General features: G+C 38.6%; 1 protein-coding gene and 1 long non-coding RNA gene across 3 annotated transcripts in view; one reads left to right on the forward strand and one right to left on the reverse strand.

Annotated features, from left to right (window-relative positions):
- Positions 1 to 1927, reverse strand: part of gbe1.S (glucan (1,4-alpha-), branching enzyme 1 S homeolog) — a 53605-nt gene extending 51678 nt beyond the window's left edge. Inside the window, 1 exon segment of the mRNA NM_001094899.1 lies at positions 1790 to 1927. Coding sequence (NP_001088368.1) covers positions 1790 to 1887 — 98 coding nt within the window. The 5' untranslated portion in view covers positions 1888 to 1927.
- Positions 1928 to 2021: 94 nt separating this feature from the next.
- On the forward strand, positions 2022 to 27993 carry LOC121400397. 2 transcript variants are annotated; one of them, XR_005965714.1, is made up of 3 exons: positions 2022 to 2184; positions 26045 to 26117; positions 27869 to 27993. It is a non-coding gene; the product is annotated as an uncharacterized LOC121400397 (long non-coding RNA). The 2 variants fall into 2 exon arrangements; XR_005965713.1 differs by lacking the exon at positions 2022 to 2184 and adding an exon at positions 2191 to 2326.

A 27993-nucleotide genomic window follows, 5' to 3' on the forward strand; every position in this document is an offset into this window, starting at 1 on the left:
AGAACGATTACGAACGATTCAGTGAGGCGACAAAACGCAGACGACAAGTCGGAGGAGCCGAATATAATGGGAAACATCACAGGTACAAACTACGTGTATCCGACACAACGCAACTGTCAGATAGAAATGTAGGAAGCTGCGTCTTCATCCGACAGCCGTGTTTGTACCTGCGATGTTTCTGTCCCTTACATTATATTCAGCGCCTCCGACTTGTCGTCTTGCAACGAATCGCTCCTAATCGTTCCATGGAGTTCAGCCCTTACAGTCTTACAAAGAATGCAAGTTTCAGATGGAAAGAAGTAGAAAGGTCAGATGAAATGGAGCACCAGGCAGCTGTGTTTGTGTGACCATTCAACTGGCAAAGTGCTCCCGTGCTCGTGTCTAAAATAGATGATGCCGGTTTTACACCCCCCACTGCAAAGTTGTACCGTCTTGTGGTCGAGTCCATAGGGCTATAGCAACCATTCCCAAATAAGGGTTCAACAGCCTCGGACACTAGTACCCCCGGCAATGTAGAGGGGACACCGGGGCGCCATATGGCCGATGGGATCATATAATCCAGGGGTGTCCAAAGTGCAGCACCACTAGCTGCTGTTAAACTTTCCGCAGGAGTGGTACAGTGAAGAACTGGCTGGACATTCCTGCTGTGTGTGTACAATATACTATACAAGCTCCCAATTGTTACAAACCAGAATATGTCCTGTCTCCTATACTCTTCAAGCATAGCCCTTGCGATGCCAGGGGAGGCGGGCCCTTGCTATGCCAGAGGGGACGGCAGGGGGCGGGGCCCTTGCGATGCCAGGGGATAAGGGCCCTTGCGATGCCAGGGGATAAGGGCCCTTGCGATGCCAGGGGATAAGGGCCCTTGCGATGCCAGGGGATAAGGGCCCTTGCGATGCCAGAAGATAAGGGCCCTTGCGATGCCAGAAGATAAGGGCCCTTGCGATGCCAGAAGATAAAGGCCCTTGCGATGCCAGGGGAGGCGGGACCCTTGCGATGCCAGGGGAGGCGGGACCCTTGCGATGCCAGGGGAGGCGGGGCCCTTGCGATGCCAGGGGAGGCGGGGCCCTTGCGATGCCAGGGGAGGCGGGGCCCTGCCTTGCGATGCCAGGGGAGGCGGGGCCCTTGCGATGCCAGGGGAGGCGGGGCCCTTGCGATGCCAGGGGAGGCGGGGCCCTTGCGATGCCAGGGGAGGCGGGGCCCTTGCGATGCCAGGGGAGGCGGGGCCCTTGCGATGCCAGGGGAGGCGGGGCCCTTGCGATGCCAGGGGAGGCGGGCCCTTGCGATGCCAGGGGAGGCGGGGCCCTTGCGATGCCAGGGGAGGCGGGGCCCTTGCGATGCCAGGGGAGGCGGGGCCCTTGCGATGCCAGGGGAGGCGGGGCCCTTGCGATGCCAGGGGAGGCGGGGCCCTTGCGATGCCAGGGGAGGCGGGGCCCTTGCGATGCCAGGGGAGGCGGGGCCCTTGCGATGCCAGGGGAGGCGGGGCCCTTGCGATGCCAGGGGGCGGGGCCCTTGCGATGCCAGGGGGCGGGGCCCTTGCGATGCCAGGGGGCGTGACCCTTGCGATGCCAGGGGGCGTGACCCTTGCGATGCCAGATTTACCAATAAGAATACAAAGTTTATAACAAAGGAAACACCAGGCTGGACTTTCTCTCCTTGTTACCACTTGTTCGCAACTGAATGAATGAGTCGCGCCCGGTAAGGAACGTAGAACAGTAAAGGGGCGGAGTGACGGCGTCACAGACAGTTACTTCACACAAAACCTACGCACCTGTAATATCGCCCTTACCTTCTGTGGAAGTCTTTCTCATACGGCTTGAGGTACGGGTCCTGCCCCAACAGCACGTCCAGCTCGGGCACCTCCACCGTACCTAGTTCAGTAGCCATCTTTCTCCGCAGCCCAAACCAATCAACGCCGGCTCCAAGCTTTCCGTCACGCCAGAGGATTCTGACAAGTTAACCCAGTTCAGCGCTTGTATAATAGGCCCGCGCCGTCACGTGTCCAGCTGCGGGGAAACGTAATTGGTAGAAATGATTGACGTTCGCTTCCGCCTATCACTCAGCTGAGGGTTGTCCTGTGACGTACCTACACGGCTGTATTTATAGCGTCTCTTCTACTTGGTAGCGCTGCGCCGAGGTGACAGTTTAGGATGAAAAGGGCGACCAGTTGTTCTGGGGCAGTGGGTGGGTGGGTTGTTTGTTTTTTTTTTTGTTTGTTTTTTTAACCTGCTTTTTATGTTCTGTGTAATTCGTCACTGCAATGAACAGCTGAGTCAGCAACAGGCTGTACTGGGAGGAATAGTTGCACCACAGCTTCATTGCCTTGGTCACAAATAAAGCTTTCTGGCTCTTTTGTAAGTGAGTATACTAGTCCTGAAAAGAGTTTTCCTCCATATTAATTGGTTGTGGGACATAAATATCATAAATTCTTCACTACTGTCCTCCTGCACTTCCAATAAATACTGTTCATTTATATAATCCCTTCATAGAGACTTCATGTAAATCTTATACAGCTCATATTCCATAGCCACAATCCTCTCCCACCAGCCATTTCCCTTCCCAGAGACTATTATCCACTGTTACTATAGACACCATCTCTCCCTACTATACCTGCTATCCCACAGTCACACTCCCTTCCCAGAGACTATTATCCACTGTTACTATAGGTACATCTCTCCCTACTATACCTGCTATCCCACAGTCACACTCCCTTCCCAGAGACTATTATCCACTGTTACTATAGGTACATCTCTCCCTACTATACCTGCTATCCCACAGTTACACTCCCTTCCCAGAGACTATTATCCACTGTTACTATAGACACCATCTCTCCCTACTATACCTGCTATCCCACAGTCACACTCCCTTCCCAGAGACTATTATCCACTTGTTACTATAGACACCATCTCTCCCTACTATACCTGCTATCCCACAGTCACACTCCCTTCCCAGAGACTATTATCCACTGTTACTATAGGTACATCTCTCCCTACTATACCTGCTATCCACAGTCACACTCCCTTCCCAGAGACTATTATCCACTGTTACTATAGGACACCATCTCTCCCTACTATACCTGCTATCCCACAGTCACACTCCCTTCCCAGAGACTATTATCCACTGTTACTATAGACACCATCTCTCCCTACTATACCTGCTATCCCACAGTCACACTCCCTTCCCAGAGACTATTATCCACTGTTACTATAGCACCATCTCTCCCTACTATACCTGCTATCCCACAGTTCACACTCCCTTCCCAGAGACTATTATCACTGTTACTATAGGACACCATCTCTCCCTACTATACCTGCTATCCCACAGTCACACTCCCTTCCCAGAGACTATTATCCACTGTTACTATAGGCACATCTCTCCCTACTATACCTGCTATCCCACAGTCACACTCCCTTCCCAGAGACTATTATCCACTGTTACTATAGGCACCATCTCTCCCTACTATACCTGCTATCCCACAGTCACACTCCCTTCCCAGAGACTATTATCCACTGTTACTATAGACACCATCTCTCCCTACTATACCTGCTATCCCACAGTCACACTCCCTTCCCAGAGACTATTATCCACTGTTACTATAGGCACCATCTCTCCCTACTATACCTGCTATCCCACAGTCACACTCCCTTCCCAGAGACTATTATCCACTGTTACTATAGGACACCATCTCTCCCTACTATACCTTGCTATCCCACAGTCACACTCCCTTCCCAGAGACTATTATCCACTGTTACTATAGACACCATCTCTCCCTACTATACCTGCTATCCCACAGTCACACTCCCTTCCCAGAGACTATTATCCACTGTTACTATAGACACCATCTCTCCCTACTATACCTGCTATCCCACAGTCACACTCCCTTCCCAGAGACTATTATCCACTGTTACTATAGACACCATCTCTCCCTACTATACCTGCTATCCCACAGTCACACTCCCTTCCCAGAGACTATTATCCACTGTTACTATAGGCCACCATCTCTCCCTACTATACCTGCTATCCCACAGTCACACTCCCTTCCCAGAGACTATTATCCACTGTTACTATAGGCACCATCTCTCCCTACTATACCTGCCTATCCCACAGTCACACTCCCTTCCCAGAGACTATTATCCACTGTTACTATAGGCACCATCTCTCCCTACTATACCTGCTATCCCACAGTCACACTCCCTTCCCAGAGACTATTATCCACTGTTACTATAGGCACCATCTCTCCCTACTATACCTGCTATCCCACAGTCACACTCCCTTCCCAGAGACTATTATCCACTGTTACTATAGGCACCATCTCTCCCTACTATACCTGCTATCCCACAGTCACACTCCCTTCCCAGAGACTATTATCCACTGTTACTATAGGCACCATCTCTCCCTACTATACCTGCTATCCCACAGTCACACTCCCTTCCCAGAGACTATTATCCACTGTTACTATAGGCACCATCTCTCCCTACTATACCTGCTATCCCACAGTCACACTCCCTTCCCAGAGACTATTATCCACTGTTACTATAGACACCATCTCTCCCTACTATACCTGCTATCCCACAGTCACACTCCCTTCCCAGAGACTATTATCCACTGTTACTATAGGCACCATCTCTCCCTACTATACCTGCTATCCCACAGTCACACTCCCTTCCCAGAGACTATTATCCACTGTTACTATAGGCACCATCTCTCCCTACTATACCTGCTATCCCACAGTCACACTCCCTTCCCAGAGACTATTATCCACTGTTACTATAGACACCATCTCTCCCTACTATACCTGCTATCCCACAGTCACACTCCCTTCCAGAGACTATTATCCACTGTTACTATAGACACCATCTCTCCCTACTATACCTGCTATCCCACAGTCACACTCCCTTCCCAGAGACTATTATCCACTGTTACTATAGACACCATCTCTCCCTACTATACCTGCTATCCCACAGTCACACTCCCTTCCCAGAGACTATTATCCCACTGTTACTATAGGCACCATCTCTCCCTACTATACCTGCTATCCCACAGTCACACTCCCTTCCCAGAGACTATTATCCCACTGTTACTATAGGCACCATCTCTCCCTACTATACCTGCTATCCCACAGTCACACTCCCTTCCCAGAGACTATTATCCACTGTTACTATAGGCACCATCTCTCCCTACTATACCTGCTATCCCACAGTCACACTCCCTTCCCAGAGACTATTATCCACTGTTACTATAGACACCATCTCTCCCTACTATACCTGCTATCCCACAGTCACACTCCCTTCCCAGAGACTATTATCCACTGTTACTATAGACACCATCTCTCCCTACTATACCTGCTATCCCACAGTCACACTCCCTTCCCAGAGACTATTATCCACTGTTACTATAGGCACCAATCTCTCCCTACTATCCTGCTATCCCACAGTCACACTCCCTTCCCAGAGACTATTATCCACTGTTACTATAGGCACCATCTCTCCCTACTATACCTGCTATCCCACAGTCACACTCCCTTCCCAGAGACTATTATCCCACTGTTACTATAGGCACCATCTCTCCTACTATACCTGCTATCCCACAGTCACACTCCCTTCCCAGAGACTATTATCCACTGTTACTATAGCACCATCTCTCCCTACTATACCTGCTATCCCACAGTCACACTCCCTTCCCAGAGACTATTATCCACTGTTACTATAGACACCATCTCTCCTACTATACCTGCTATCCCACAGTCACACTCCCTTCCCAGAGACTATTATCCACTGTTACTATAGACACCATCTCTCCCTACTATACCTGCTATCCCACAGTCACACTCCCTTCCCAGAGACTATTATCCACTGTTACTATAGGCACAATCTCTCCCTACTATTCCTGCTATCCCACAGTCACACTCCCTTCCCAGAGACTATTATCCACTGTTACTATAGGCACCATCTCTCCCTACTATACCTGCTATCCCACAGTCACACTCCCTTCCCAGAGAGAGACTATTATCCACTGTTACTATAGACACCATCTCTCCCTACTATACCTGCTATCCCACAGTCACACTCCCTTCCCAGAGACTATTATCCACTGTTACTATAGACACCATCTCTCCCTACTATACCTGCTATCCCACAGTCACACTCCCTTCCCAGAGACTATTTATCCACTGTTACTATAGGCACCATCTCTCCCTACTATACCTGCTATCCCACAGTCACACTCCCTTCCCAGAGACTATTATCCACTGTTACTATAGACACCATCTCTCCCTACTATACCTGTTATCCCACAGTCACACTCCCTTCCCAGAGACTATTATCCACTGTTACTATAGGCACCATCTCTCCCTACTATACCTGCTATCCCACAGTCACACTCCCTTTCCAGAGACTATTATCGTTACTATAGGCACCATCTCTTCTAGTCTCTACCATACCGCTATCCCACTGCTAAAATATGCCCCATTTTATTTGCTGTTGCCTTTCATATTGTTAACAGAACTGATGCTTATATTTGCTTTTGAATAGATTTTCTTACACTACAGATTTTAAACATTTAATTCTACAAATCTATCACTTCTAAAAAATGAGAGAAACTTGAAAATATGCTGTTAGATCATTATAGCAGTGGCATAAATACCATATAGCACAGAAGGCCCAGGGTGCAAGGGGGCAGCCATGTCAATATTCAAACATTATATAACACCTGCCTACTTGCTAATTTGCAGTGGGTGGCAGTTTGGGATGGGCAGGGGTAGGGTTGGGGCTTTTAAATGAGGTCAGGGACCTACGGGTGCATCCTGGCGCCCTCTGATGTCTTATTGCAGGGGTGGTGGGATTGTGGTGCTTTGAATGTATGCCACTGTATTATTGGTAGTCTAGGGAATCTAAAGCTTCATGCCAGTAAATATGATTATAATTGTGCTCAGGTTTACAAGATAAAAGCCCTTCTGGCATCATTTGGCCTAACTTTGTTTTATTGAACATCTTAGCTTGTGTGCATGGTGTCATAGATTTCTCTTGTAGGTTGCCTGTGGTTACATTTTCTGTGCTCATTAAACCATAACTCTAGCAGTCACTTATTTCAATTCCTGTTAGACGTGAGCTTGAAATTGTTTCTAAAGACCTACATTATAGTTTTAAGTTCTTTTTGCGCATAAATAGGATCTGTACATATGCCACTGGCATAAAATTATACCCCTCCCCAAAATGAGAAGACTTTGACCTCCTTTCTGGTTGCTAGGGTCCAAATGACCTTAGCTAACATGATTGATTTGAATAAGAGTCTGGGATATGAATAGGAGAGGCCTGAATCTAAACTTGGGTAATAAAAAGCAGCAATAACTGTAAATTTGTAGCCTTACAGAGCATTTGTTTTTTAGATGGGGTCAATGACCCTCATTTGAAAGCCAGAAAGAGTCAGAAGAAGAAGGCAAATAATTCAAAAACTATAAAAAAGAAAAAATGAAGGCCAGTTGCTTAGAATTAATCATTTTATATCATACTAAAATGTAACTTGAGGATGAACCACCCTTTTAATGCATTTTGGGGCAGGACATTTGGGACAACATTGTGCAATAATAACACAGGTGTGGAATGTGTAATCCGGCAACCCTTTATTCAGAAAGCTCTGAATTACAGAAAGGCCTTCTCCCATAAGATAGACTCAATTTTATCAAAATAATAAAAAAAAAATTATAAACGATTTCTTTTTTTTTGTGTTGTAATAAAGCAGTAGCAAAACAAGAACTATTGGATTTATTTAAAGGAAAACTATACCCCAAAATGAATGCCTGAGCAACAGATATATCACATTAAGTGGAATATTAAAGAATCTTATCAAACTGGAATATATATTTTAGTAAATATTGCCCTTTTACATCTCTTGCCTTAAACCCCCATTTTGTGATGGTCTGTGTGCTGCCTCAGAGATCACCTGACCAGAAATACTGCAGCTCTAACTGTAACAGGAAGAAGTGTGGAAGCAAAAGACACAACTGTCTGTTAATTGGCTCATGTGACCTACACACGCCGGCAGGGCCCCTCCATAGAAGCTGCAATAGCCTGTGCAACACAGATGTTGATATGTGATTTTACTTCAAAACAAATGTGAGTGCAAGCTTGTTTTTAAAGTATATTTTTATTAAATGGTGTTATACTATTTTGGATTTATATCTTTCCATATTGGGATTTGTGGAACTGAGCTAAAAGGAGAGGAAGGATCTGCTAATTCTACGGGCAATATATCTTAATTTTGGCTTGTAAGTAGGCACTTTAGCCACATGATGGATACAACTACTTGGATGCAAAGGGATCTTTCTTTTGCATGCTTTCAACAGCAGTGGAAGATTTAAAGGGGAAGCACACCTTATAAAGAGGTTTTTAAACACTGGGTGCCATCCAAAAATCCAAACATACTGCACTATTTTGGTTTTCTGTTTTTCTTTTCTCATAGGCGCTGATCTATTTACACATTTTGGTGAATTACATAATCCCAGAGGGCTGCCCTTATTTTTTAAAATTGCAGTTTTCTATTTATGATTACCCAATGGCACATACTACTAAAAAGTGTATTATTATAAAAAAAAATGGTTTATTTACCTGAAGCAGGGTTTTACATATGAGCTGTTTTATGCAATATATTTTTATAGAGACCTACATAGTTTGAGGGGTATAGTTTTCCTTCAATGTTTACATGATTTTCTAGTAGATTTAAGCTATGAAGATCCAAATTACTTAAATATCCATTATCCAGAAAACCCCAGGTCCCAAGCATTCTGGATAACAGATCCCATACCTTTAATGCATTCTTATCTCCGTGTTCACAGTGTGACACAGCATATCCTGTGGCCTGATGCAAGAATGCAGAGCATAGAATATATGGCCAGAAATGTCCCAATTTATAAAGAGACAATGTTAGTAGGTGTACCCTAAAAGAATAGCTCAAATAGGAGAACAGTGCACCAACAATTAAATTAACATCTAAGAAGATGTTGACCTATTCAGAGTATGGTTAGTTGGCACCAACCTCCAGCATGGATATTGAGGAGAATTCAACCCTTAAATAAAAAAACTTCTACCTCCTACCCCACGTAGACCCCCAACCTCCTCCCCCCAGCGATCCTTGGACCGTTATTTATGTTCCAGAAGGCTTTACAATTATATATGCCTTGATATTTTATATAGATTAATGTGGATTCTCATAAGCATTTATGGAATCTTTCATGTCTTAGAAAATGCATGGAAGAGACCTTGATGGTATTGGTAATCTCATTAACATTGCAGCTTCTCCCAATAATCATATGTATGACTATATTGATTGCAATGTCACCCGAATGGCTGCACCAATTGCTCTGCACTGGCATCTTGAAAGGGAGATTTTATTTCTAACCATTACACTATTTCCTGTATAATTTTAGAATTAAGCCCATTTTGCTGAGTTTTATATTTTTATTCTAGTTAAACATCACCTAATATTTACCTTTCTATAACCCTGTGTTTTAATTATACTCTTCAAACTTAAAATTGAAGGCAATAGACAAAGTGAAACCAATCATCTGTTGCAAAGAACTGAGGCCATTTCTTAAGTTCCAGAAGCTTCTCAAAAGGTAACATGAATGTACCCTTTATATAAAATGTCATTTTATCCTGTGGAATAGCATTCAAAACATAAGTGTTTTTTGTTTAAGGATCTTTGACTTTATACATTGAAACAAAGGTAACAATAATTCAGAGAAAAGGTTAACATCTTGACTTAATATTATAGCCTTCATAAAACATGTCCAAGCTTCATAACAGTTCTCAATTTGCTGGTTTGGCAGATAATAAAGTAATAAAGAATGAGGCTTGAATTATCTATCTTGATTTTAAGTGGGAGAATCAAAGCCTTCCGACTCCTTGTGTGCAGCACCCCTATCTCCGGGGCTAATCAAATCAGCTATAAAGAAGCATCAGGCAAATGCGAATTCAAATGTCCCACAATGCTATGGATTTTTTTCTGAATGTCAAATTACTACAACTTGGGATAAACATCATAGCTAGAGTTTATCCAAAATGTAATAGTAATGAGAACATGCAGCACTATTAGATTAGTTTATGATCCCAACCCACTTGGAGCCTAGCTATTAGAATACAGATGTCTGTATCTAACCTTCAAGTTCAAAAACACTTTGCTGTATTGAAATGATATTTTCTAATCATTTTCCTACTCAGACCATTGTTTTGAGATAACTAGAATGTCTAAAACTAAAAGATCTCATGCCTTCTGTTTGGTGTGGTATAAAAATACCGAGGGGTTCTTTTGCAAATAGATCCCAAAATAATCAGTTTGTGTATATCAGTGTCAAGTTACATTTGTTCCTGACAGGGCTGGAACTAGCGGTAGGCAAAAGAGGCAGCTATCTTGTGCACGATGATAGGGGGGCGCTGGACAGCTACCTCTAAAATTGTCATCTGCCTACCCCTAGTCCTTGTTCTCACCCCTCAGTCTTACTCTCCTTCCTTCCCTCTGTCACCCACCCCTCTGTCACTCTCTCCCCTCAGTCACTCAACCTTCCCTCCCCTCCGTCGCTTTCCCCCGTAATTCAAGAAGATCACAGTAAAATTGTAATCTCTAAATTTTTTTTTTTTTAAAATTCAGTCTTTCCAAACATGAATATTTGAGATGTATCAATTAAAATAAACCTCAAAAATTTGAATGCAAGAATGCGGCAACTAAAAACTGTAGAACTCAATGAGATGTGTATTTTTAATAGTCCAGTGTTTTCCTTGACCCAAAGTTTTTCAGAATCATGTAAATACAGTATGCTAGCAATCAAGAAAAAAAAATAATTTTAACTTTTTTATCCTTTACTGAGTTTTCAGCCTATAGGAGCATTTTTCAAGAGACTCAGTAGTGTTAATGGGTAGAAATTTGGTAGAATTATAGTTTATCCTTGTGGCAGTGTGAAACAAATTATAGAAACAGAGAGAGTTAAGATTAAAGCAAGCATGAGGTATTTGGCATGGTCTTAATGGGGAAAAATAGCAAATTTTACCACTATCAGATAAGCTATAGAGCAAATGAGGGATGTTGAATGGTGTAAACCAGATTTAAGATTAGTAGGGGGTAAACCTTCTAGTGAACTATCTCATGTTTATTTGCTGTGCTGGATATTCTCAGAATTATAGCTGATATGACGATGTTTGCACATATCTGTTGTTTCGATTGGTATCCCAGAATAAACCTTTCGCAACCACCTTTCATTTTGGGAAGAGCCCTCTGCTACTCGGGTGCTGCCAGGTCTTAATATGAAAGGACCAAGGAGAGAGTTCTGGGCATGCAAGGGAACTGCACGTTTTGCTGAATTGGAGAACAAGGAATGTAGTCAGCGTCACAGGCCCGGCCAATATACCAGATGAGCAGAGTAGTACAATAACAGGAGATGGTAGCATAATTGAAGTCACAAGCTGGGTCAATATACCAAACGGGCAGCGCAGTACAAAACAGGAGTCAGAAGAGTAATTGGGTCACAGGCCGGGTCAAAATACCAGAAGTTAGTAGGATCCGAGAGCAGTGGGTTCTGGCAAATGCCAGATGGGCTGATATAAGGTGCCATAGAAAGTCTGTATTTAGTGGGCTGATTGGGCCTCTGTGTACTGAGAATGTCCGAGAGAATGGTCAAAACACAGGCAGTTTGTCAGACAGGCAGCAGATGGGACTTGGGCAAGAACAGGCAGGGTCAAACATAAATAAATACAGATAATCACACACAGGAACTAATGAATAGACCTTTACGTTGGGCAATGAAAACTACACGAAGAACCCTTTAAATATTTTGATTTTGCACCACTGATGATAAATCTGGAAATAGCCTTGTGGCGCGAACCTGGAAGTGTGCGCATTCAGAAGAACGTCGCAGAAGAAGAAGGATACAGCGGGTGTCCCTGGCAAGAGTGCAACGGGCTTCACTGTCGCACCCCCACTAGACCACCAGGGTGAGTTCTGACATCTGTACTGTATCTGAGTTCTGTACAGGGGTATAGAACAAGTAAGGTACCTCAACTGGTGTCTTAAATCCCCCAAAAAATCTGAAATAGAATGGGATTGAAGAAAAGTAGGAGTTTAAGTCAAAGTCAAAGGAGTCACACTGATAAAGTTTTCATCTCACTGTGTACCTTTTTTAAGATACACAAGCTGGCATCACATAAAACATCTCCAAAATGGTAGTCTACTTCAATACAATGGTTCTAATGTGTTTCCTTGTTTAGTCCTGAAGTGTGAAAAGTTATGAAAAAACAGCATCTTATTATAACTGCTGGTTCTTAATCATGCTCTACAGTGAGCTGCTTTTGTACTCCCTTCAGCTATATCTAGCATAGCTGACATCTTGACTTAGACGTCTCTAATATGAAAAGATCTATTGTTAGCATCCAGAAGTTTTCATACTTGGCCTCCTACTTCGTGTCTGTGACGCATTTAGCAGAGCAATGTATATTTTTTAAAACAGAGAGAGAGAATGGTGTTGCACTTATCACAGTTCTGTGAGAAATAGACATGAAAATAAAAAGTATTGTAGGGAGTTGTGTGTGGATATGCAAATGTGCAGTGGTGAGCACCAACACCAGGTCATCCACTAAGTTACTAACCAAATAAAGAACATTTTATTATTACTTCAGGTTGATACAGCATCCATATTTCTTACATCTACCACATTGTTGCAATTATAACCCTACTTTCCACCACATCTGAATTTCTACAGAAATCTGCAGCCATCGCCAGTGATCCAGCACTGCCTGCTTTTAGCAGCACTGTATTCACGAGGGGGAGGCAGGCCATAGGGACATAGGCATCCCTGCTCCTGTACTAACCCATTCCCTAATTTGGAGATTGACAGCAGCACCCTGAATTTGCCCCTTGCCCTTTGCTAGCCAGGTCTTGCACCCCTTGCACTTCTGTTTAGGGTCTTCATAAATGATATCTAATACAGTAATTCTAATTAGAGTTTAGTTGGGATTTTCTTAGTTTTGTGTCCAGATATTTTGTCTGGCTCATAACAATATAATAAAAACAGAAAGACACTGGGGACCAGATTCAGTTAAGTGAGAAAAAGTTATCTCATGGCTTATCACGTGAAAACTCATGGACGAGATTCAATTCAAGGAAAAAACAAATATGTCAAAGTTGTTTTTTTAAAAAAAAAAATAAAATAAATAATTTGATTGAATTTGATCATACTTCAATTCAAACAATCGAATACAGCCTATTCACCTGCATAAAAACTTTCTTCAATTTTTTCAATTTTTAAAATAAATTTCAGTTGTTTTTTGTTTTTTTTTATTAGAATTTCAATTCGAATTGGTGTTTTAGCCTGTGGGGGACCTCCTACAACCAATTTGGAATCATTTGGTGGACTTTTGAAAATCAATTTTTTTTTTTTTTTTTAAATAACTAGAATCGAATTCAATTCGAATTCTATTTGAATTCGATAAGAGTTTGCAGGTTGATCATATTCATCTGAATATAAAAAAAAATCTAGATTTTCACGATTGTGTCGAGTTTTTTCCCGAACTCGAATTTTATGGGACAATGTATTAATAAATAATGGGAAATAGCCTGTGCGCATTTGGACAGCGTATATTTCAGAAAATGGGATCAATTCTGACAAAATTCTGAATTTGATAAATGTAGTTCCCTGTAAACCTAAAACTGTGTTTGTGTGATGGAGATTGTGCTCACTTGGAGTCCACCCTACTCTGAAACATGTGGGTAAGGAAGGCAAAATGCACCCTCATACCTCTAAAAAAGTTGAGTAGGACAAGCATTCATCTCCCTAACCTTTGCCTCCGGGGATATGTATATTAGCCGTTATCAATGCCCATTCTTCAGGCTGTAAATTTTAATTAAAAAAAAAAATCGCTCAATCTATAGCTAGGAAACAACATAAGGATTGACAAATTGTTCTTCAGTCACTAATTTAGAGCAGCCAATCCCTCTAAATATTCTCTTAGCTGAAGGCCATCATCAGAACCTACAAGTGGTTTTCAGTATGGAGCCACATTTGTCAGTTATCCAAATATGAACTTTGCTGTTATCTTCACTCATTTGTAAAAGAATAACAGCATGACAGCTGTCTGTTCCCATAGTGATATTACTAATTGCATACAGTATATATATAACGTATAAATAATAAATGATCTTCTTAAGACAGACAAACTGTAAGATTAGTTATCATAATGATCCCTCATATCTGTGGTAACCCGCTCAGTACTTGCATTGAACACTTGATCTCTGCCAACACTGTAAATCATGTTTGAGTCCCTATACTGCATTTTAGTTATATACTCCATAACTACGTTCCTATGGCAATGACAGCAGAGTGAATTAATGAAAATTTAATGAATATTAATGAATATTTATGAGGGTGTAATTAATTACTGGGAGGCCTCACTAAGAAATGATTTAAGAGTTGCCAACATATTGTTCCCAACTGAGAATGACACAGTAAAGAAATGTACTAAATTGTACTATAGTAAATTAAAGCTAGAGGGGAAAAAGGGAATAAAAAAGAAAGGTCATAAAAAAGTTGACAGCAATTATTTCGGAATCAGTTTATCAAATTACCAGTTCAAATCTAGGGTATGTATCTTTCTGCATAGCTATATATTATATAGTGAATAATTAGGGTGGTACAATGAAAATTAAGAGGCAGATTTATCAAGGGTATAATTCCGAAGTAATTTTTTTTGTACTCCCATAACATCGAAATTCGAATAAAATAAGACCAACCGAAATTTATTAAAGAAATCAAAGTTTTTTTTTTTGAGGGTGAATAGGCTGTATTTGATCATTTGAATCTAAGTAAGATCGAATTCGATCATATTCAATTCGAAGTAGTTAAAAAAAATTTAGATTTTTCAAAGTCCACCAATCGACTCCAAATAGGTTCTAGGAGGTCCCCCATAGGCTAAAACAGCAATTCGGCAGGTTTTAGATGGCAAATAATTTGAAGTCGAAGTTTTAAAGAGACAGTACATGATAAAGTTTAATATTGGAATTTTCAATTTTTTTTAAAATTCGAAACGAATTTGGACTATTCCCTAGTCGAAGTACACAAAAATAGCTCGAAATTAAAAAATCTTTACTTTGAATTTTCACTTTGTCCCTTGATAAATTTGCCCCTAAATGTACTGTGCATATATCACAGAGCACATACTTATATAGTTACATTTGGTTGAAAATACATACACACACTGACCCCTCAATACACTCACATAAACTATATATACACTCATACACTAAGGGGCAGATTTATCAAAGGTCGAGGTGAATATTTGAATGAAAAAATTCGATTTTCGAGCTATTTTTTGTGTACTTCGACTAGGGAATAGTCCAAATTTGATTTAAAAAAAAAATCAAAATTCATCATGTACTGTCTCTTTAAAAAATTCAACTTCGACCATTCGAACTTGCCGAATTGCTGTTTTAGCCTATGGACTCCTAGAACCTATTTGGAGTCAATTGGTGGACTTTGAAAATTTTTGGGAAAAACATCGAATCGTATTTGATCGCTATTCCTTCAATTCGTATGATTCGAATTTGGCCGAATATTTACATATATGATTGAAAATGGATTTCGGTTGATCTTTTGAAATCCAAATTTTGATGTTTTTTCAATTCGAAAATTGACCCTTGATAAATATGCCCCTAACTATAGATTTTAGTATCACAATAGCCTTTGATATTATGCTTGTCCTAGAAATCATCCAAGCCCCTCTTAAAGGCATTAATCTTTCCTAGGCTTTGGGGAATGATTATAATGCTATTTGTAATTGCAATGCATTATTTTTTCTTACGGTTTTGATTCTATAATAGCCGTTAACTTGCCTGTCAGTGTATTCTGGAATTCTTCAGAATTTATTAAATCCCGAGGATGGAAAAGTCTGAATCGTAAAATCCATCATCTCAGACCAGACCTGTTGAGGTTGCATATAAGTCAATGGGAGAAGTTCGAATTATTTTTTGATGTGCGCTGGGTTTCGTGCAAAAATCTGATTTTTTTTTTTTAAGGTGCAAAGTCCGAAAAAATTGTGAAAATCAGATTTTTCCCCGCAAAGCAAATTTTCAGCAAAATGTAATAATAAATAAGCGCAAAAAACTCGAGCAGATTTGATCTGAGTTTCTATTTTATTTGGACATAACTTCATCAACATATGTCTTTTTTCATACTCTACGCCAGGGGTCCCCAACCTTTTTTACCCGTGAGCCACATCCAAATGTAAAAAGAGTTGAGGAGCAACACAAGCTTTAAAAAGTCCCTTGGTGTGCCAAAGAAGGGCCGTGATTGGCTGTTTGGTAGCCCCTATGTGAACTGGCAGCCTACAAGAGGCTCTACTTGGCACTATACTTCATTTTTATGCAATTAAAACTTGCTTCCAAACCTGAAATTAAAAAATAAGCACCTGCATTGAGGCTACTGAGAGTAACATCCAAGGGGTTGGAGAGCAACATGTTACTCACAAGCTACTGGTTGGGGATCACTGCTCTATGCTATGTTATTTACTGTAATACACATGAAAGTAAATGACAGTTTTTTGCAAATGTTTACCACTAAAAAGACCTATAATATATACCCTCCCGCACCCCCTACGTAGATACTTCTCTTTTATGCTAACGGGACTTCTGGAATTGTCAATAAAAATGGATGAGCTCATTAGAACAGATTATTTCAACAATTCTGTATGCATTTGTACATCACAAAAGGAAACATTATATTAGCCGTAAAAATGCATTCTTTCCTTTGCCTGACTTCAGTGAATCATCTAATCTAATTGCTTTCTAATAGCGTATTGTAGAAGATATTGTAAAACTAATAAAAGACTAAACACATATTTCATAGAGCTTATGCCACACAAAAAAAAAAAAAGCTGTTATTGCCCCCGAATCACGTTCTACACCGTATTAAAGAACAAGTGATTCATTGCCAACATTTAGATCAATAAACAATTATTACTCTGTGTGAAATACTGAAAGGGGTCTATGGAGACTCTTCTGGTAAAAAACACCAGTAAGCAATGGCATGTAATTTATCTGCAATATGGGGCTAAATATATTTTCTGGCAAAAAGTACGAAAAGTCATGCTCATTTAGCATTAGATTTAAGAATTAGAAAAGGGTTTCCTTTAATTAAAATTTTCAGTCTAAAGGAAATTGGATCCATTCATTTTTTAAAAGAAACAACAGAATAATTATTGTTTTAAAAAAAAAACTTTTTTCCTTTCATATACAATGAATACTTGGTGCCCTATGTATACAAGGTAAATGTTGCATTTATTTATACAGTATAAGGGCAGAGACACACACTCAGATTCAGGGAGATTAGTTGCCCAGTGACAAATCTCTTCTTCGGGGCAACTAATCTCCCTGAACTGCCTCCCACTGGCTAGAATCTAAATTGCCTGCTGGATGGCACTCAGAGTGCTTCATTTTCCAAAGGCAACTTCGGGCGACTTCGGAAATCGAATCACTCCAAGTGCCATCTCACTGGCGATTTACATTCTAGCCGGCGGGAAGGCAGTTTGGGGAGATTAGTTGCCCCAAAGAAAAGGAGATTTGTTGCAGGGCAACAATCTGCCTGAGTCTCTGCCCTCAGGCATTTGCCACAGGTTGTGTTTGGTTCTCCATTGTATTTATTTGAAAAGTCATAGTGAAACTGGAACAATTGGTCAGCACTCACCCAAACCATACTTTGACAAACAGGTACACGTGCAGAGTTGTCCACTCCAACTGGCTGAATATATCAATAGCAAAATCACAGCACCTTCCAAATCTTGTTAAATAATAAAAGCCTTTATTGGATTCCTGGCTCAAATCTCGAACAAATCGAGATTTGAGCCAGGAATCCAATAAAGGCTTTTATTATTTAACAAGATTTGGATGGTGCTGTGATTTTGCTTTTGAAAAGTCATAGCGCATATTACAGTTCAGTTGTTTTCAGATTGCTCACCATAAACAAAGACTTTTTTTCAATTGCTTTCCATTTATTATTTTTTACCATTCTCCCAAAATTTATGTTTAATGTTCATGTCTCTAGTGTTACATTCTGGCAGCTATTGTATCAATTCTAACAGCTGACTTTAATGAAACTCAGGGATTCTGCTCAGCAGGGACAAAGATAAGAAATGTATCAACTAAATTTATCAGTTTCTAACATTTAAAGAGTGATGAACTATCTGAAACCAACTGAACTGGAAAAAGTGTTTGAAGGTGAGCAGCCACTTTAAATGGTTTGGTTGGGTATACTAAATGGTGATCATATTTTAACATCCATAATGAGGATTCATTTCAAAACCACTTGACTTGCACTGACAGCAGCTTGGGAAATTATTGTAGTTGGGGGAAAAAAATACTTTAGTACATGAACATATAAGCCACCGTTCTGCAATAGATCATGTTTTGATGATGGTATATATACCCCCCTAACCCACCCCTCCATGCATTTTAGTAACTGCTTGCGATATCGATGAGCACTTCAAAAATTGACGTATTAGAAACAACATCCACCAAGCTTTCCACTTCCCTCCTGCAACACTCATCATTTTCTTCTCTTCCCTTTCTACCCTGTGACTGCAGAGGACTTCTCTTAATCACTCGAGCCTTGATAATTTCTGTGCTCTTTCTGCTCCCTTTGTATCTAAACTACTCACACACATACTGTAGCACACAACTGACTGAACTGGTTTCTCTCTGATCATGACTTGCTTGACCCCTACAATCTAGGTATTGCCACACAATTTGCTTTTGCATTGATCTTTTTATCTGCTAAAGCCAAAACACTTCTCATTACTAATACTCCTTAATCTTTTAGCAGCCTTTAACAGTGTTGATCACCCTTTCCTACTTCAGTCCTTATATTCTGGTTAACGTGACACTTTTTCAGTGTCACCTTCAATGGAGACTCATCCTTAACTTAAAGCTCTTTCCTAGATCCATTAATATTATACTTTCTGTATGTTACTCCTTTGGCTAAACCAACTCTCTTAACTTGGGTTTGTTTGTTTGCCATTTCTACTTAAATACCCCAGTGCTAACTTAAATTAAACCTGTCTTTTTTTCCCTATCCAACAACCATAACATCTCAGAAATATCTATTAGGGGACTAATATTTCCACTATTATTTATGCCTCCCAGAGGTACTTTGGCATTATAATTTAGTCTGACTCTCCTTCACTCCTTGTATACAATCAATGCCTCCAAAATTCTGATTCACTCTCACGTCATGTCACTTATTGACAACTGTAGCTCTCTATTAATTGACCTTCTTCTCCAGAGACTGTTACCTCTTCATTCTTTAATAAATACAGCTGCCAGGCCCATACACCTCAGCAATTACTCTTCCTCTGCTATACCACTCTCTCTGCATAAACTGACTTTTGCTACCTTTCAGAATGAAATTTAAATTAATGACCCTGACCCTGACACTGAAAACTCTGTTCCACCATACACCTCTAAACTTATTTCCAAGTACTCACCAAAAACAGCTTGAAATCCTATTTTAACAAGAATTTAATTTACTGCTCAGCACCCAGAGTTGAACCCTTTTTCTAGAATTCCCTCCCATGTTCCACCCAGAGTAGTCTTTTCACACCCAAAAACTATATTGGCCAGTGATATCCTCCAATGCAGGGTGGAGGTCATGAGCTTGCAGTTTTTATGGGAAAAATCCAGAATACAATACGAATGCAATACGTGCAACGAACAAAAGTTGCAAGACAATGCATTTGATCATGTGTTAGTGTTGCAATTGAAGGCCAAGTGCAAAAATTTTTGTGTAGTTTTCCCATAATTCAGGTTTTTTTTTTCAGAATTCTAGGTAAAAAAGCAAAAAGGTAAAAAATTGCCTAGTTGCAAGTCTGTGCTTATAAATGTTGCACAATTTGCATCCTCCAGTATCAAGAGCATTAGTATTGGTGCAGGTGGTTAAGTTGCACACAAGTTTGCAGGCCCAATAAACACTCCACCATAAACAGTATATAGCACAGTCTACAATGGGAACCATGGGCTTTAGGTCTGAAAAAACTCTTAACATTCTGAGTCAACAGGATTAATGCTCCTCCGATTGACTTCTACAGCATCTCAAGAACTTTTACTTGGTGAAGTTTGGCATGAAAGGCTTTCATATTTTTTTTTTCACTTGATAGAAAAAAAAATGGGCCCCTTAGTTTTTTTTTTTATATAAAATAAAGACATATTGTCTATACTATAAATATACTTTTCATTTCCCATAAACACAATTACATGTTTATCTGACGAAAAGATAGAAATAAAAACTATTGAAAGTTTTAATAAGAGTCTAAGTGAATATTCGAATTTCAAAAACTTTGAATTTGGAAGTAATTTTTGGATACTTCGACCATCGAATAGGCCAAATTCGACTTCAATTTAAAGTAAAAAACTTTGACTTCGAAGCACGAAGTACTGTCTCTTTAAAAAAGTTTGACTTCGACACTTCACCATCTTAAACCTGACGAATTGCTGTTTAGCCTATGGGGGACCTCCTATAAACTATCTTGAGTGTTTGGGCAAGTTTTGAGAAATCTAAGGATTTTTGGTAAAATCGTACGATCGTATGATTAAATCGTTTGAATCGTTTCGATTCAAACGATTTCATCGTATGATTTTAAAAATCCTTCGACTTCGAATGTCAAACTAACCTATTCAATGGTCTAATCAAGTTTTTTGCACTTTGAAATTCAACCCTTGATAATTCTGCCCCTAAATGTTTGATTGTTTGCCAGTTAATAGGCTTTCTGACTCAGGATAAAGAATATTATAAATAGAGAGCATTCATTTCTGCAACTGTTTGAAAGCAATTAGAAGAGAAAATTGCATAACATAGTCTGGCAAGAACATCTGTCACATTTGTTACATTCCAAGTAAAAACCAGTGTGGGGGAAAAGTACTGTAGTATCTGGGAGCAAGTTTACCAAAATATGTTAAGGAGCTAATTTATTAACATTACTTTTTTTTCCCACAATTCAATCTTTTTAGTGCTAAAAATCTTGCATATGAAGAATGGGCTTAAAACAACATTTTTTCGCTATTTATTAAGTTTAAAAACAACAAAAACCTCTAATGTGAAAGTCAAAGGGAGCTGTCTTTAGCAAATTTAAAATTATTTAGTTACTTCAAGGTTTTAACATGTAATAGAAAGGTGTCAGAATGAGTACTAGCAAGTATATGATTGACTATAGGGAGAAATACAGTAGAATGAATAAAGTCACCCATGCATGATTATATGATCTGCATAATGTGGTGTTAACAAATATGATTTCAACCAACTGAGGATCAAGAGGAATTCTCCCACTTTTTTTTTTTTTTTACTTACCACAACAGCCTGAACTAAAAAACCATAAAGCCTTCTTTAGTGCCTTAAGCTAACAGAAAAAAGCCCAATACATTATATATGTCCTATTAAAATTTCATTTAAACATAAATATATGTAAAAGACTTTATCATTCTGTTGTCGTTTTCTACAATTTTCATATGTCTTAGAAAAAGAATAACCTGTCAAATTTCTTTTGAATATCGGATTAAACAATATTTTTCATTTTGTGAAAAAAAATTTGCATACCTGCTTCATAGACAAAAATATTGTTTTTGTGGTTTGTAAAATGTCCCAATGTGTATTGAAGAAAGAAAAAAATAATGTTTTTCATAACCACTTAAGTGTAAGGAAGTTGCACCCTTGCTTTTTACTAATAAAAAAATTGACAAAATGGGCAAATCTTACTTGAAAACACAGGGGCTTTTTTGTCAATCCATAGAGTTAAAAGTCTCCACTTGAGCAATACAGAAAAGTCTTACTTCTATGGTGCTATTTGTATATTGACGTAGAGATAAACATTCTTGAAAGAAATTAATCACTGAAATGACCCCAAAATGTCTTTACATCAAACACCCAATTTCCAAACAAAAGCATCATCTTGATTTATCTGTGAAACTCAAGATGATTATGCTTTCTGTTTGTTCGTGTATAAGTCGTGGGGGGAAAAAACAGCATTTGACATGATTTTTCTAACTTGAAAGCGGGCTGTGGGATATCATGCATATTTTACAGATAGAGGGAAGTTAGGGCAGAATTAGGGACAGATTTATCAAGGGTCAAATTGAAAATTCAAATTTCGAGTTTAGTTTAGTGTAATTCAACTAGGAAATAGTCCAAATTCGATTAGAGTTTAAAAAAAATTAGAAGTTCAAAATTTGTCATGTACTATCCCTTTGAGAATTCAAATTTGACTATTCGCCATCTATGGGGGACCTCCTACAATGAATTTGGAGTCATTTTTTTCGTGGACTTTTTGGTGAAAAAACTCGAATCTAATTCGATTCGAGTTTGCAGGTCAATCTTATTCAACCAAATTTATTAAAAATGTTTCTAAATTTCGATTGGTAATTTTTTTTGAATTTCAAGTTTATGGGAGTTTTCATAAACTCCCAATAAACTATAAATTCAACCCTTGATAAATATGCCCTTTAGTGTTTGCTAAATGCTTCTTATTAGTGGGCTATGAACACTTTTTTTTTCTTTAATAAATACTCCCCCTGAACTTCTGATGACTCTTCTCTATGCAATTAGCCTGTGTTCCTGCCCACTTTTGCTCATGGAGACTGCTAGGAGCTTGGAATGCTCTTTTTTTAATAAATTAAAATAAATTATTCCTTAAATGCAGTCATACATATTAGGTACATTGTTAATGTTTTGTTGCAAAGATCAGAAAAGTAAACTGATTTGTTGCCCCTGTGGAAGCCTATGTTATGGCTACAGGATACAGTGGGCATCATGCTTTAATGTAGCTAACACCAACTCATAACCGAAACCGCTCCTTACAATTATGTTCTAGATTTTTCCGGTTGTATAGCATGACAAATTATTTTTATAAAAGGGTGGTGAACTTGTTTTTTACACAGAAAATAGGTGATGATGGCTTCAAAGCAACCAAGCCTTAATCCAAACCACAAAAAAAAGAAATGTTCCTCAATAAAATTACCGGTAGATCTTCCAATGATTAATAATTGATTTACTTTAGTTAAGGGGTGGTCATGCTACATCCCTGAAGCTGCTGTTGACCTGTAACCTCCAGCAAACCTCACAATCCATGCTGGTTAACCTGTAAACATATAAATCAAGTTTTCACCATGCACCAGGGCAATTATATTTAAATATATATATATATTTGCCATTGATTCTTTGCTTGATTTGGGCACTATTCAGTTATATCTTTGTTTAGTTTTATCATTCATCAACTGCAACCTTCTTAACAGCTTACATTCATTACTCAAGTAATAGAGCATTTCATTTGCAGCCTTCTTTATCCATATTGCATAACCTTTGTAAAATCAGATAGACCCAGCTGGCATATTGTAGGTTTTTGTTTTTGTCATTGCTGACATTCAATTTAAGTATTGTTTTCATGTTTTAAGCAATTTTCCCAACTTGCTGTTTCTTCACCTTTTCATGCCATCCCTTGTTAAGAACAAAATTTCTTCCATGTTTGCCTTTGTTTATTTTGATGAAGATGAATTTTCTGGCAAATTATTTCCTGAATGTTTCTCTGTTTTGGTATCTTGCCCGATGTATTTATCATCGGAGTTAGGAAGCTGTTTGTGTTCTCTTTTGTTTTTAATCCTGTATACAATTTTGTTTGAAATAATGACAAGAGTATAAAAGGAGCTGCAATACATAGTTAAAAGCCAGCCTTACAAAATACCGTCATTAATTTGCTAAGGGTCTTTGCAGAGTTTACAGAACAACAATTTAATGCCCTTGTTAACACAAAGGAAAGCAGCCTCCAAAAAACTTTTCAAAGATGTACAACAGATATGACTATTTGCGTGTGATTTTGGAATCAAGTTGAAGTGAACCTAATATAAAAAGGACATATAACCCCATATAATCAATGTTCTCTCATACCTTAAGAAAAGGAATAATATTATAATACAGGAATAGCAACAGATGAAAATATTCATGAATTTACACTAGAATTTTGCCATGCATATTGTTTCACTCCAAAAAGGTGTTCGTGTAGGACAAAAACATGAGAATGCAAGGCCACCAACTAATGCATTTGGAGCCAGAAAAATGCCCATTGACACAATTCACTTGGCAAAATTTCACCATTTTACAAATGTTTCCACGGTTTGGAATTTTTTTCTGCATAGCGAAAAGAGACAGTTTCGCTCCTAAACTGTTACGTTTTTAAAATCTCATATTTTATTAGATATTAGAATATATTTTTAATAAATAATGCTACATAACATCTTTTCAGGGGCCAATTTATTGAGATTCATATTTGTTTTTTTTTAACTGCAATTCAAATTATTTTGCGATAACAAATTCAAATAATGGTTTCCAGACCCCAAAATTTAGAGATTTAAAACTTGAATGTAAAAATTAGCATCTAAAAGTCGGTGAGAGTTATCCAAGAAAACTTCAAGCAATTTTTTTAAAAGGTGGTAGAAAATGATGGATAGAATGTCATTGTGCTGTTGAGTTTTTTACGTAATAAAGGATAACATTTTCGAGATTTTAACAATAAATATATTCAAATAAAAAAATCAAAAGTTCACTAATTTGTATTTTGATAAATAGGTCTCCAAAAAAAAAGTATTAAATGTTTTTAACATACTAAGAAGAATGTGTTCAAAATATCCAGACCAGTGAAAAATGGGGAAAGTAATTGTGTATAATTTTTATTTAAGATAGATAAAGCCTAAGGGGGTATTTACTAAATCTTGACTTTTTTTCACTATAATTAAAGAAAAATTCCCAAAATCTGAATCCCCTTAATTTATCAATAATTATTCTAAAAAAAAATTGAAGTGAAAAAACGACATAAGTCAAGTTTTTCAACTTTCAATTCAAAAATAACATACGATTCAGATTATTGAACGAAACCCAATGTTAAAAGCCCCAAACTTTCGACAACCATGAAGGCAAAAAACATGTTCCAAAAGTTAAAGGGACCACCCGCCACTGACTTTTAAATGACCGTTTTATCTAGAGTATTTTTGGATCAAAATCTTTAGCAGCTTCAGAGCATAATAAATCATTTTTTTAAATGTACAGTTTTTCCCCTTTAAAAACATGACCAGAAAAATGTGAGGTTTAATAAATAGACCCCTTAGGTATGCCTGCTGCCACAAGTGTGATCATTGAAAGGGGCAACAATGTCTAAAAAAAAAAAAAGCCAGCAGTCAGACTTCCTGACTGCATGGAATTGTCTGGCATTCATAAAATAGAGGTTGTTCTAAGCACTCTAAACCTAGACCTACAGATGGAGCACACTGTGTATATGGGAACACCATTCAAAATGTCTATGGAACATTGGTTTAACCTTCAAAGGTATTGAGATATTTCACAACATGTCTACCAAAAGTAGATTTTACTGGTCAACTTTTTGAAAGGAAGAAATGCATTTGTTTCCATGAGTTACTAGACACACAGACCCTTTGCTGCTGTACTAAATGACTCAACCCAAAATCAACTGCCTATAAACCAGTAGGAGTTCATTTATTCATGCATCATTTTATTATTTCTAACCATCATTGGCCATATTTTCTTGACAATCTTCTGCATGTTTTTATACTTCAATGCAGACAATGCCAAATGTTGTTTGATTTTGGGATATTTGGCCACTCAGGTAAATCTTCAGTTTAACTTGCCTGCTCACAGCAATGATATATAGATAGATAGATAGAGAGATAGAGAGATAGATAGATAGATAGATAGATAGATAGATATACAACTGATGTGATATGGAATTGTATACTTGCTTATGCTTTACACTTAAAAGTCTGAACCATTCTTTTGTTCATATTTCAAACTCTATTGAAATACTTTTTTAGTCCTTCTTCAGGAGACTTGAGAATGGTATTGATGCAAATGATCATCTGATGCAAGGTGTTTGGGGAATCTTATGAAAGTATCATTAACACCAATTTCTAACATTAGAGACACAGACAAGTCTAAACTGGCCTTTGCATTTATTTTGTTTACTTTCAGCCAAACCATTGGACACAGGAAAGATTGTTAATTTCCACTACAAACCGTACAATCTGATTTGTCAGATATGCAGGTAGGAACAATAGAATTCTATCTCTATTTGATGATTCAGCAGTAAGCCTTGGCCGCTGTTCAGGCACTCCATACAAAATTTCTGTCTTAGCCAATTGACGAGACAACAAATATACAAGACATTTTTCTCATATCGGTCGCCTCGTCTCCCATTATACACACACTGAATATTGTACAAACCTTTGTTTCATATGATATCTGTGCGTGCATGGCCACCTTTACTCCCACGCCTCTAAAACTACAGATAGTGAATAAACCTCTGCATCTGACCAAGAGCCCTATTCATAGCCCTGTATTTCACAGCTCCCTTTGCTGCTTCATAGAGTATTTTGACTGTTATATCGTCCTTCTTATATCTTTCCTGTAACCTTGACAATTCATGGAATGATTAAAGAGAATGGTAGCTAGCTTCAATATGGTGTTGGGTGGCTTTTTAGCAAGTGGGAAAATACAGGTTTATTTTGGTACTAAGTTGACCCAGGTACTGGTCTGATTTTGGTAGTTAGAAGAGAACAAGGTGCTCCAGAATAAAATGTTAATGACTCACCGAGTAATGAATGTGGTCCGGGTGCACCAGCCCCAGACCCCCAGCTTTAGGGAGCAGTACGGCAAAGGAAAAAGCCGGGTCAACCGGCACTCAAACAGATCCACAGGACCAGAGAAATTCAATTAAAAAATATTTTTTATTTATACAAAGTTAAAAATATAAATCTGCATCTCCATCAGATATATATATTTCTCCATCAGAAATATTTTTTAATTGAATTTCTCTGGCCCTGCTTTTTCCTTTACTGGTCTGATTGCCTTCTCGAAGTCAGGAAGGAATTGATTGCCATTCTGAAGCAAATTGAAGAGGCTTTAGATGCTTTTGGGGGGTTTTTTTTGCCTTCCTCTTTTTCCATTTAGACAAAATGGGGTTGAACCAAATGGACATGTGTCTTTTTGTGTTATTACTAGTATGAAAGATGTAGAGAACACCGTTGTTAACTGCTTTGAGTGAGGAAGATGAATCAGTTGGTGTGTGTGGTGAGGTGTGTTGAACCTGGAAGCTACATTTATTATGGACTTCATAATAATCTGCCTTATGCTAGTAGCATGGGATTTAAAACTTCTACTCTATCTTCTGAATGTTTGCAACTAAGTATGGTTATTAAATAACATTTACACTTACAATAACACTTTCATTTTTACAGCCACTAACACATAAATATACTCATTAACTCCTACTAAAACAGAAGGATGCCCAGTTTCTCTCCTGAACTTTAAAAACATTAATTTTAAGAGTAAAACACCTTTATATATTGCGAATGCATTTTGCATGATTGGTTAAAACATGACACTCATTTCTACACTGATACACTTCCACATCTGCTAGTTCTTCAATTAAATGCCATAGACTGACTTACCCAGTCAATAATGAGGCCAATTTTCTTCTTTTTATACAAGCTTGCATTTTTATTGTGCTAAATTGCCCTTTGTTTTCTTTTTATCTTTTATGGAAACCCATGGTTTGTCACGCAGATCTAATTAATAAACAAATAAACCTGTATGATTTTATATGTTATGCAATGCATTTACTGAATGTACCTAACCATAATAATCTCATTGCGTACTGTGGTTTTACAGCCATCATTAATTTGGGGAGAAGTTTATGCCTAGCTATGCACATTCTCCTATTTAAGAATTGTTTCTTTTTAATCCTGTTTGGAGAAATTATTTGAATGTTTTTTTTTTGTTTTTTTTTTTTTACAGCAAACAACCCTGATAACATAAACCTCCAGTGACTATAATAATATTCAGGGAAGTTTACTGTGAGGCCTTTCCAAATGAAAATAAAACACCACATGTGTTCCCAAGTATGTGACCGATTACTTATA

This window comes from Xenopus laevis, chromosome 2S (assembly GCF_017654675.1).
Source record: "Xenopus laevis strain J_2021 chromosome 2S, Xenopus_laevis_v10.1, whole genome shotgun sequence".
Lineage (NCBI taxonomy): Eukaryota > Metazoa > Chordata > Amphibia > Anura > Pipidae > Xenopus > Xenopus laevis.